The sequence below is a fragment of the Punctularia strigosozonata genome (genome assembly GCF_000264995.1).
Source record: "Punctularia strigosozonata HHB-11173 SS5 unplaced genomic scaffold PUNSTscaffold_5, whole genome shotgun sequence".
Taxonomy (NCBI): domain Eukaryota; kingdom Fungi; phylum Basidiomycota; class Agaricomycetes; order Corticiales; family Punctulariaceae; genus Punctularia; species Punctularia strigosozonata.
This window is the reverse complement of record NW_006767437.1, coordinates 1816454-1828900: the sequence shown is the minus strand read 5'-3', so window position 1 is coordinate 1828900 and position 12447 is coordinate 1816454. Positions and strand designations below refer to the sequence as shown.

The following is a 12447-nucleotide window of genomic DNA, read 5'->3' as shown; positions in this document are numbered from 1 at the left end:
ATAGCCGTAGGGATGGTCCTGAAGGGATCCACCAGCTACGCGGGCGTTTTCTGCCTGCGCGCCGAATTTGGACCTGATCCCTTGGATTCAGTACGTAGTCACTGTGACCAACGAATCGCCCACATGCACCGTCCTGAAACGCAGATGTTGCATGACGGGGCTGACAACTCGAAGATCCGCAAGCGCCTTCTCATCTTCAAGCGCGTGTTTCTTTTCTTCTCGTTTTTCTGGCTTCTTGCAACCATGCCGTTAACGAGCGAACAATGCCATGAAAGCCCGACTCGGTTTTTCGGAGCCTCTCGAGTGTCGTCAAGAAACAGATGGACGATGGGTATTGGGAAGGCTGTATGAACACTGCAGAGGTTTGTTGATAATAAGCAACAAGCACGACAATGGAGTCCTTGCTGCTGATGTAAGGCATGAGGATATAGCAGCGAGCGGTTTTGCCCGACGAAGTGCCGAAATTCGTTTGCCATCCGTCTTAGATGGTTGGCGTAAATTTTCTATCTCGGAACAGATCTTCGCGCTAGGGAATCCCTCTTTGAGTTCTTCGGCGAGCGATTTGTTCGAGGACCGTGTCGAATGTTAGCATGAAGGTCACAGCAAGCAATCAAGGCGGACTTACTAAGTGCCTTCGAAGAGAATACGATGTCTCAGGGGCATACGTAATTTGACCCAGTCAAGCAAGACTTCAGTTGAGAGGAAGAGAACGCGAGACTTTTCAGCGACATGACAGATGGTCGATCTTGTTGGGAGAGCGGGTGTCTCGGGCATTTATGCGCGAAAGTGATGTTTTAGAGAGGAGAAGCTTCCCTGGAGCTCGTCCGATCGTAGTTAGCACATACATCAAGCGATGTTTTCGACTCATGATGACCTTGATCTGCTAAACTTCGTGCATCCCCGTCCCCGCGGTGCATAAAGAGCTGCACAGGGACGCGCACGACTGTCGCTCAGCGCGTCACAATAAATATCGAGTACGACGAGCAACGCGGAACTTTCTCCCAGAGCCGTCTTCGCTCTCGTGAAGCCCGGAGAGGAGTGCTGTATCGCCTCGGCTTCGCATTGGAAACCGGGTGAATTTCGAAGGGGAAAGCCGTAGTCAAGTTTGTTGATGTCATGCTGTTCAGTTCAACAAGTCGACAGCACTGATGATCCCTCCGGAGCCCTCAAGCTCACGTAGGAGCTGCGTCTCACCCGGGGACATCCTGCAGGTTGGTCGGGCCCCGGACGTTTGCTCTGTGTTTTGGCTGCGGTTGGGGCGTGGCTAACGCGGGGCAAGGGGCGTTGGTTCTCCCGATGCGAAAATGAAAGGGACGGGAAGAGCGCTCCTGATGGAGCTTGCAGCGGCGTCTGTCCGGCCCTGCATGCTGGCATTGACTGGGACGATACGTCCAATAGGTGATGCGCCGGGCCAGATACTTGAGAAAACGGACAGGTTACACCACCACTCTGTCCCGAGGCTGATTCCAGGCTGGAGTGTCTAGCGGCGCCAGATGACGCGTCGATATCGGTCGAGGTGGCGCCGACCTGGCCACGATCCAAAAACGCAGATAGAGGCTGCCTCGGCTATGCCCAGCTGGAGTCGACCTGGGGCCAGCGCTGGCGCGGGCTCGAGCCCAGAGAGCGGAGCAGATGTATATTCATAATTTATGCCACACTTTTCAGGATCCAATGCACAGTACTAACATCATTTGCATTGCACTCTACAGTACTCGGTGATAATTACAGGTTTCATAGCGAGAGAAAAGGGAAGCCACTCACAAGTATGTGTTGCACATCTAACATCCCCTCGAAGGAGTAACGAAAAAGGTGCTTACTCAAACGAGTTCGGTTGATTTGCGCCCAAAGTTTGCTTGGTAACGACATAGACACGCTTGAGGAGAGTGTCGCGAAGGGGAGTCCTGGAGTTCCGGCGCCGCGATCGAATCATGCTGTTGTAGTCACAGATTGTGGGGGAGACAGAGTTCAGAGCGTGAATATGATGTACGCAGAGGCAGGCTTACATATACATGCCGTTGCAGGCAACCATAGATATTCGGTCAGATTTTGGAACGGAGAGTAGGTCATCGCTTACCATGCATGAAGAACTTGAATGAGATTTTCGTGTTCGTCAAGGACAATGTTGACGGATTGTTAGCAAGCATGCACTCACATTGGAAGGGCAGCTAGTCCACCATGCGCACCTTCTCGAGCTTCTCTTTGACTACGCGCCCAAGCACGTCAAATGTCGCAAGCGTGAAGAGCTGCTGCAGGGAAGTCAGCACCCGCGCCCAGAGCAGGAAAATGTACATGCGTCACCTTGAGGTTGCCAGCCAAGTGTCCAACATTCAGCACGCGGGGCAACATTCTGCTCCATGGGAGCATCTTCAACCACTCGACAGAACTCATGGACCATACTGACTTGTGAGAATCCCAGGCATCAGCGAATGGTGTCCTTATGGACCACCTTGAGACGAAGCGCAGGCGAATACCGAGAGCAACTGACCTGACAACAAGACATGTAAGGGTGTGATCATGAGCGCATGTTTGCGGGCAATTGCTTCGAGTCTTCAAATGGTGGTTGCCTCTTGTTTCAAGGTGAGACTTGCACGACAGTTGGACGAGAGCATGGAGAGTGAAGAAGGTGGAAGAGGGAGTGAAGGTGGCGAGTTGGACTTGAAGCAAATTTCACAATAACTCCCGGCCTGGTTGGATGGAAAGACATAGAGGCGACCTGGAGACCATCTGGACTCCAGACGAAGGAAGCCAAGCAGGAGGCCACATCGACACCAGATCGAGGAGACCTGGGGGAGATCAGGCTCGCGCCGAGCTGGCCCTGATATCGCCGCCACCTGACGCTCGCGGTCGGCTCTATCTCGCCGCGCTAGATCGACTCCGGCTGGCGCAGAGTTGGTGGTGTATGCTGGCGTGTATGCGCAGCGGCGTGGACACAGCCCTGTACAGCCCGGGAGGCACTGGCGAAGATGCTTAGCGGGCATTGACGGTTACCGCGTAGCAGGGACCCATCTTTCGCTCTTTGACCTCCCCCGCTCCAGTGCAGCGCACTCGTCCGATCCCTCTTTCTCCCTAGACGTCCCTCTCCACCTCTAATTAGCCGCCCAAGCCGGCTTTTCCTCTCTCCTCCTCCTCCGCCATGCGTTTCCCGGTAGTTCTCGTCGCGACCACCTCATGTCTCGCTCTCTCGGCCACCGCCATCCCCCGCCCCGATCCCGCACACCAGCTCGCCGCGCGGGCCTTGATCATCGGCGGCGGCGCATCGGACTCGGCGACGGACACGAACACGAACACCGCGTCCGCAACGACCACCGCTCCCGCCGCGAGCAACACCGACACCAACACGAACACCAATACCGCTACCAACACCAATACCAACACCGCATCAAACACTGACACCAACACCAACACCGCATCCAATACCGACACCAACACTAACACCGTTACTAATACCAACACCGATACCAACACGAACACGAACACCCAGACCTCGGCCACGCCTACCCAAACTCCGACGCAGACGTTGACCCCCACCCAGGCGCCGACTACTAGCGCACCGCCAACGACGTCGCAAGCCCCGAAGACGTCCGCGTTCGTTACGACCAACGACGATGGCGAGGCGGTCACTACTACTGTCGTTGTGGGTGCCACGGACACTGCGGCCACCTCATCCGCGTCCGCGTCCGCCGGTGCCGACAAGAACAACGACAACAGCGATTCAAACTCGGGCGGCGTCAAAACTGGCACCATCATTGGCCTCGCGGTCGCCGGCGGCGTCGCCGTTATTGGCATCGTCGCATTCTTCATCTGGAAGTTCACCCGGAAGCGGTTCAACGATGACCTTGATGACAGTGAGTACTCGCACACATCATTCACAAGACGCGCGCGCTTCAACTTTTTCTTGCGTTAGACGAGGCTATCAAGTGGCCCGAGCTAGGCGGCAACCACTCGGACGCGTTCGGCAAGTCGCCCTCCGGCGGCTTCGGCTCTCCCTCAGAGGACGCGCTCTCCCGTCCCGACTCGCGCGTGGGCGGTGGCGGCTACGCCCAATCCGTCGCGGCCTCTTCTACTGCCGAGTTCTACCCCGCCGCCGCGGACCCGTACGCCGTCCCGCCTTTGCCGCACATGAACCCCGCTCAGCCGCCGACGTCCTACCGCGACGATCCGAACGCGCCCGCCTCGTTCTACGATCCGTACTCGGGCCCCGTCCCGCACACGCTCGCCGCGCAAGACGGCATGGAGGCGATCCCGATGACCCAGCTCCGCGCGCCGAGCCCGGGCCCCGCCCGCGCGCTGAGCCCGCAGCCGCCCCAGATGAGCGCGTTTGACCCTGCCGCGCGCACGCTGAGCCCCGCGCCGCCGCAGATGGGATACGGGTACGACCCCGCCGCACGCACGTTGAGCCCGGCGCCCAGCATGGGCCCCATGCGCGGACCGTCGCCTGGGCCTCCGGCGGCGTACACCAGCGCCGCCCCTGCCGGCTACCGGTGACGAGATGGATGATCAGGGTGCGCTCTCGGCGTGACAGCTCGGCGTTGAGCGTTGATGCCTGTTGCGCGCGTGCCCGATACCCCTTCCCGAGGTGCATAGCATGGATGCTCAGCGACGTTGTTTGGTGTTTGGAGTTTTGGATCGCATGGTCGTGGTGATGGTTGGTAATATCGTCCGCTAGCATAGCGCTGTCGGGTTCCTACGGTAGCGGTTCTTGTTTCGGATGGGCGGACACGGACGCCACATATACATACGCACACTTTTTCCCCCTCAATCCGCTTTCTTGTCCCTCATTCTCGCTTTCGAACGACGCTCGCCGCACGCATGAATGCCTCGGGTATATACATACTGTTCTCATACCACAAGCAGACATCGCTTCGGATCGAAATATACGAATATTAATGCTTGCCTCAACGTGCAGTGCGACATCCGGATCTCCGATCCCCCCTCATTCACGGGTCGGCCCTTCCCAACAATGGCGCTGAGCTGGCTACGCTGTCCATCGATTCTATCGACGATCCGCGCTCGAGCTCTGGTCGGTGCTTTGCAGGCTCCGCGACTGCCTCGAGGGTTTTAGCCTCAGGCTCGGCCTGTTCTGTGTAGGCGGAATCTGAGCCAGAGATCGGCGGAGTGACTGTGATATCGTCGTCGGAGATAGCGTCCGCGTTGGATACGATTATCACAGGAACGACGATTGCTGAGCTTGTACTAGGCGGAGGCGCATGATGGGTAATGCTCTCTTGGCGAGACTCGCTCAAGGATGTCCATTGCCGAGAAGGCATAAGGTACTCCAGTGAAGAGGTCGGGCGGGCCACGGACACCAAGCTGCTTGCCCGTGATCGCGGTGCAGGTGGTTCTGGTTCTGCGCCGATCTCGTACAGGTTGCGCAGTGCGCACAGAAAATTGTTGGGCGATCGCATTTCCAGCACCATGCCGTCCTTCTGCCACTCGTAGAATTCCTGGTAATCCATTTCTTCGTACAGTCCGAGCTCAGCGCTTTTGTCAAGTGCGAGGATTAGCTCCCTCGGCGCTCTGAAGCCTTTCCTGGTCAACCTTGCTACCGCACTACATATGCGCAAGTTTCCCGTCGCCGTACGGTCTGTGATGGGTGTCTCCTCTGCATAACGGCGTGCGTGTCTCTCAGTGCGGACGTAGGCCGATGCAAGATAAGTGTAGAGATTGTAAGGCTTCTCCTGGTCATTGCAACGCGAGACATGGTATCGCAAGCATTGGCAGAACGTGGCCGGTAGTTTCTCCAATGATGCGATGTGCCGCGAATCGAGAGAAGGCAGAAAATCCAATGTCATTGCTGCCGCTGGGAGGTGCAGTTGGTAGCCGTACCGATCCATCATCGCAAGCTTGAGGAGGCGTTCCACGTCTAAGTACTAATCAGATCGTAGGTCCTTCATAGAACTGTTGCGAGATCTTACCCTCTGTGCGGACGATTTCTCGCCATGGCGCCACCTCGGCCTCCTGACCCGGAGCGCTGAGCAGTTCCACGCTCAGACCTTCCAAGGTACGATACTCGGGTTGACCGCCCAGAAATGGGATAAACGCGTTCAAATACTGGACTAGGATGTCGTCGCAATCGGGCATCCCATAGAACCTCTCCACCAGCAATTTGAGCAGGACAAGCCCATCCCGAAGAGAGGGCTTCAACGCCCGCATGCTTCCCGGATGCAAGTGAGGAAGGACAGCAAACAGCATGCGGACGGATCGTCTGTAAACACGCTCGCCGATCACAGGCCACGACTTCTCGATGTTGGGGTAAATCGAAGGACGCGAAGAGCGTAAACGCTCGACAAGCCCGAGAGTGGTGACCCCGAACGTATTCGCCACTAAGCCAAAGACGAACTCGGCGGTGACAGGCGTGTTCAGGTCGGCGATACAAGAGACCATGGAGTCGCGTAAATCCTCATCCAAGATGGTCTTGAATGTCCATGCGAAGACGTCGTGGGCGACTAGATCTTCTTGCGATCGCGGAGTATCCCGTTCTACCCAGGATGAGGGTACCAAGCCGTAGTCTATGCTTCTCCATTTATCTCTCCACCGACGAGGGAACCATTTGGGAGCAAATTTTTTGGTCCTCCATATGATCCTTGAAAGGGACAGAGAAGCCGGCGTGCGATACGGACACGTTACGGAGAACGCAGGTAAGAGTGCGCTACCAAGAGTTACCCCAAGGGAGACGCCTACGATGGCTGTAACGACAGCCGCCACGGTAGTATCCAGTGACCATAATAGATCGACAATGCCAAGGAGAAAGAGCACAAGTGAGATTTGAAGTAGAACGGGTAATGATGCGATTATGCCAAAGACCCTCCATTTTTCCAGTCCTTGATCGAAAGGAAGGGTCGGTAATGTCCCATACAGAGTAACAAGATGCCTGACCATTATAACGGTGTTGGCGAAGCTTGACACTTTCTGGAGGCGGTGAAAATATCCAAGCGCTAGGTAGACCTATTTAGTTTACGGAACGGCAGGGGGCCAAGTTTACATACATATACTCTCGAAGCCACTGCTTCAGCAAAATGCATACCAAAGCAGAGATCAACGACAAAACGAGGCTGGAAAACCAGAATGTATTGATGCGAACAGCGCCCCGAGGCATCTGCAAAGGGGGCAGTTGCGCTTTGATCGGGTGGGTGGAGTCCATGAAGCTCCCATTGACGGAGAAGCTGCTCAACTGCAGAGATATCTGCAGGAGTAGCGCCGCGGTGGTGTCGTCCGGATCTCGTTGTAGAAACTTGTAACTTTCGATGATGAACGCCGTAAGGACGGCAGAGAAAAGGCCGGCCTACATAGGCTACCTGTTAAACAGACCACACTGGAAGGGCGGGGAACGCGACTCACAAAAAACAAGCAATGAGTCTATTTCCTCTTTACAGCCATCTATCATGTCTTGGTCGTACTCTCGAACAGCCGTTGCGCAAGCCGCCCAACCTTCGGGGGCGCCAGAGGCGCCCTCTCGCTCCTGATAGTCGCGGGTCGGTCGCATGAGCACTGTTGTGTTCGGAAGGCTGTCTAGGTGTCCAAAGGCAAGCGTCGAGAGAACTCAAGGCGACTAGGCCTATATGAGAGATAATATATTGCGCGCCTCATGTCCAAGCTGTATCGGCGCATTCCCATGCTCGACGGGCTGGGCAGCTCAACACGGGATAACTTGGTGGCATCTTGTTGAAGTCTTCATCGGCAAAGAATGCGTTCCCATGTTCCAGAGGGTGACTTTGTGTCAAGTGCGCTAGGATGCACACATTGCGCGCAAGTATCGAGGAAGGCGAAGGGAGGGCGTGTGAACCAACGAGTGCTTACTTCCATCGTTGTCCAACCCGCCACCGATCTAGCTAAGTATAGTAGCTGCACTATGGTGGTCCGTATCGGATTCATCCATTTTCATCCAAAATCACAGTAATTCATCCGTTTTTATTCGCTTTCATTCGCTTTCACCCATTTTCACTCGTACTTTCATCCATTTTCACTCAAAATCATTGACATTCATCCTGATTCGCTCGTTTTCATTCATCTTCACTCGTTTTCATTTTCAGTCATTTTCACTCGTTTTCACAGAGGCCTACATAGCCACAGAACCATGTTGGTCATGCACCTAGAATCATCCAATAATCACAACTCTGTTAAGATCAGATCACGGCGGAGCTAGATAATAGGTATTAGCGCTTCGCTCTGAGGGAGAATAGGGCAAGAGCCTGGTATATTGGATGTACCTAGATAATAGGTATTACTACGGTACATTAGCAAGGGAAACTACAGGGAATATAGAGGGTGACTCACGCGCTTCGCTCTGAGGGAGAATAGGGCAAGAGCGAAGCGCGGTTACAACACGAGACGGTATTTACGGATGATCGACAGTCCATACCGACCCCGAACAAAGATGGGTACGACGAGGTGTCACTGCGCCGGCTTGCCGCGGCGGCGTCGCCGCTCAAATCCTAACACTCCCCCTCAAGCCTAGCGGAGACCCATGAGGAACCGAAAGTATTCGAACTTGACGCGCGCGAGCGGCTTCGTGAACGCGTCAGCAACCATCTCGTTGGTGGAGATGTAATTGAGGTCGATGGCGGTGTTCTCGACGGCCTCGCGCACAAAGTGGTAGTGCACGTCGATGTGCTTCGTGCGTGAGTTCATGAGCCCGTTCTTCGCGAGCGCGATCGCGCTCTGGTTGTCGGACCAAAGCGGGGTGGAGGGAGGAGCGTCGCCAGCGAGTTCCGAGAGGAGGGTGCGCAGCCAGACGAGCTCGCGCGTTGCGCCCGACGCGGCAACGTACTCGGCCTCGGTGGAGGAGATGGTGACGAGGGACTGCTTGCGCGAGCCCCACGAGATTGCGCCACCGTTGTAGAGGAAGACCGCGCCGGAGATCGAGTGGCGGCCGGGCTGGCTCGCGTGGTCCGAGTCGGTGAAGCCGACGAGCCCGGTAGCGTCAACGCCGAGCGTGAGCGCGAGGGTCTTCGTGCCAATGAGATAGCGCAGGACGCGCTTGGCGGCCTCCCAGTGGATGACGGCGGGGTCGGCCATGAACCGGGCGAGTGTGGAGACGGCGAAGGCGATGTCGGGGCGCGACCCGATGGCTGCATACATCAGCGAGCCGACTAGGCGCGCATATGGCTTGTTCTTCATCGCTTCGCGGTCGGCGTCGGAGATGTCGGCGAAGAGGTAAGCATGAGGGTCGAGAGGAATGGATAGCGGGGTGGCCGTGGTGAGGTTGAACCGCTCCGCGAGCGTGTCGATGTACGCGGTCTGCGTGAGCGTAAGTGTACGCGCGGCTCTGTCGCGCTGTACCTCGAACCCGAGCACCCAACGCGCAGCCCCCATATCCACTATCTCATATCGCCCGCCAATCTCCAGCTTGAAGGTAGCCATCCCGGCGGTCGTGTTTGCGACGATGATGCAGTCGTCGACGTGGATCGCGAGAATGATCGACACGTTGTCCTCGAAGAGGTAGAACACGGCGGGGTCGGCGGCACAGCGAGTGAATCCGAGCTGGTCGATGAGCAGCTTGCACACTTTGTGATACCACTCGCGTCCGGCTTGCTTCAGGCCGTAGAGTGCTTTGAGGAGGCGAAGGACGTGGCCCTCTTTGCCAGGGACCTCGAAACCGGGCGGCTGGCGCATGTAGATCTCCTCTTGGAGGTCGGCATTGAGGTATGCGTTGGTGAAATCAATGCAGTCGATCTCCCAGTCGCGTTCGGCGGCAAGGGCGAGGATGAGGCGGAGAGAGGCGAGACGAACGGTGGGAGAGGCGGTTTGGAAGTAGTCTATTAGGTACTTTTGCGTGTGACCGCCACCAATGAGGCGGGATTTGTGCTTTCGCACCTCGTTGCGCTCGTCTCTCTTCTTCTTCAACACCCACAGACTGCTAATCACGTTCGCCTTGGGCGGTCTCGGAACGAGCTCCCAGGTCTTGCGCTTCTCGAGCGCCGTGATTTCTGCCCGCATCGACTCGCGCCACACGTCTGCCTCCTCGCCGTTCAATGCCTCTCGCGCGGTAGGTTCGTCTCCCGCCATCGCTGCGCCAGCGAATAACGGGATCAGATTCCCAGAAAACAGTGCAGCAACTGACGCGTTGGGGATGGTTCCCTCAAACCACTCCTCCGCATGTGCTGCCGCCGTCGCCGTACCGCCGAGCAAACTCGCGGGCACTTGCTGTGCGCCGCGTCCTCCCGCCGTTCCTTCGCCAGACTGAATCTTCTTGATCCAGGACGACGGCTTGCGCACGCGCTGGGGGCGGCTTGCTGCGGGCGGCTGCTCCGGCGCCAAATTCTCGGGCACGGGCGGCACGGCGTCCTCGTCGGATGGCTCGGTGTGCGGTGTGGAAGACGCGATCGGAGGCGCGGGCGCGGGTGCTTGCGCTGCAGTAGGAGCTTCGGGGGCAGGCGATGCACGGACATACGGGTTGTCCGGAGCATCTGCGACACTCTCCCCCTCAAACTGGATGTCCGTGAAGTCGGGCTCCCCCTCAAACCTCACGTCTCGCTCGACCGAAATCTTGTGCTGGCCGGGCCAGTAGATGCGGTGGCCTTTGCTTTGGTCATCGAATCTGACCCAGCAGCATTTGACGCTGCGCGGATCGAGCTTCGAGGGCACGTGTGTCGACTTCACCCAGCAGTGCGCGCCGAAGCGGCGCAACCCGGAGAGGTTTGGCTTGGCGCCAGTCGCCTTCTCGTACGGGGTGGAGCCGGGGGTGTTCGCGGTCTCCGTGCGGTTGCGGAGGTACGCTGTCGCGGACGGAAGTTTGTGGTGGGTGTGATGTGCTTGTGGCTGTGTCGAAGAGGCGAGGGGAATTCTTGAGGTGATAGGAGTGTACCACCGATTCTTCAGCTTCTTCTTGCAGCAAACTTCCCTGAGGTCCCGGGCTATCTAAGTCGGGGATTGCTCAGTTGGCCGTCGGTTATTGAACCTGACTTGAATTTGATGGGGAGATGGCGACATTGCTTCGCTCTATGGCGACGAGTATCCCTATGCGAATGTTGCCGACTACGGGGGCACATAGTTCCCAAGTACGGAGCTCATAAGTGGGAGTAGGGGAGGCATAAAGTTGGTAAACACCATCGTCTAGGCACGTGGTAGGTGGAATGATGGAGTCTGGAATGGGTGGAGCTCGGTACGGCAAGTCTTCATCGGCATCCAGGGCTTCGATCTGGAGCAGGCTGGCTGGGTGCAGGGCATGAACAGGAGAGCCGATGTTTCCTAAAGTCGTGTCTTTCGGTGTCATTGGGGGTGTCAAAGACGAGTGGAACCCAGTCTTCCAAGTGAACGTGTTCTCTTGGTTCTGCAGAAAGGAGATCCCAAAGTTCGCCTGGCCTAGTAGCCTCATTGGTTGTATGGGGGCGAAGATGACTGATCGCTTCGATAGGGGGATCATTCCTGGGCCAATAGGTGGGAGAAGTAGATTCGGAGTCCCGCTCGTTACTCAAAGCATGACGAGTGATAGCACGCTCCTCGGACTCCATCCACCAGTCTTGCAGGGTGGGTTCCTCCGGTGCCTGGAGTGGAGGTGTTTCTACCATGACTACTCTGATAGTTAGCGATGAAGTCATGATTCCATCTTTCTGAGCCTTACAGGGAGGGGCTGTCTCTTCGGCTGGGAGATCTTGGTCGAGAGAGTTGCGCAAGCGGTACGTTTGTCCCATGGTAAGTGAGTAAGGAGGGGAATGATGGACAACGGCAAAGGTTACTCGTCCTAACTTCGTTCTATTTGCTTATTGTTATTCACACGCGCCTTCCTACCTCATTCCTTGGTTACCGGTTCATTGTCCTGGTGTCAGACACTCCCTGTTGGATTTATTTGCGATATGCCTCTTATTTTCTTTCGATATTCGTCGCATATCCTGGCGCCGGGCTCGTGTATTCTAATACAAAAAATCGATAACAATTCTACGCATCCTCTTCCCTTGCCATTGCCGCCCGTGGTCCATCCCAACTGCTGAACGTGTCTTTTTTAATTTTAAATTAGAACAGTAGTTAATATGAGCATGCGGTGGATGTACATACCGGCTTGCATGGTCACGTCGGCGGTTTTGGTAACGTTGTGCTTCGTCCAATCTCGCATTGAAAGGCGGGCGAGCTCCGGCGTGACGCGCAACATGACGCGCTCCGAGTTGATGACCTGTCCGGAGAACACGACAATCCCATGCACGAAGAAGGTGACTGTGATGAGAAGAGAAGGACAATTTATTTTCGCATTTTTCATTTCTAAATATGGACTTATCATTTTCCTTTTCCCACCTTTCCTTTTCCAAAGTCACGTGACCTTCAGTGGCAGCAGTACAGCATCATTGACACTGCCCTGCACTGCCTTGCACAGCCTTGCACAGCCCTGCACAGCCACCGGAGTTTTATTCCGCTTACTCATGAACAATGACTCGTTATTCCTTCTAACTCCTTGATTCATAATCCTGACCCACCTAAGTGGGTCGGTCTTACTCATCCTTGTGCCCTGCATGTGAT

At 56.2% G+C, this 12447-nt stretch overlaps 3 protein-coding genes across 3 annotated transcripts; 1 reads left to right on the top strand and 2 right to left on the bottom strand.

Moving 5' to 3' along the window:
* Positions 1 to 3133: 3133 nt before the first annotated feature.
* PUNSTDRAFT_125946 (uncharacterized protein) lies at positions 3134 to 4895 on the top strand (the record flags this gene model as incomplete). The annotated part of the gene is made up of 2 exons (XM_007383192.1): positions 3134 to 3845; positions 3905 to 4895. 2 exons carry the CDS (start codon positions 3134 to 3136, stop codon positions 4483 to 4485), a joined length of 1293 nt encoding a protein of 430 aa, XP_007383254.1. The 3' UTR covers positions 4486 to 4895.
* A 42-nt stretch (positions 4896 to 4937) lies between these two features.
* Positions 4938 to 6384, bottom strand: PUNSTDRAFT_44182 (uncharacterized protein; the record flags this gene model as incomplete). Its single annotated transcript, XM_007383191.1, has 2 exons — positions 4938 to 5863; positions 5916 to 6384. 2 exons carry the CDS (start codon positions 6382 to 6384, stop codon positions 4938 to 4940), a joined length of 1395 nt encoding a protein of 464 aa, XP_007383253.1.
* Positions 6385 to 6994: 610 nt separating this feature from the next.
* On the bottom strand, positions 6995 to 7432 carry PUNSTDRAFT_40355 (uncharacterized protein; the record flags this gene model as incomplete). The annotated part of the gene is made up of 2 exons (XM_007383190.1): positions 6995 to 7282; positions 7346 to 7432. Coding segments are annotated over 2 exons (375 nt in total), but the record flags the coding sequence as incomplete, so codon positions are not given.
* Positions 7433 to 12447: the final 5015 nt, after the last annotated feature.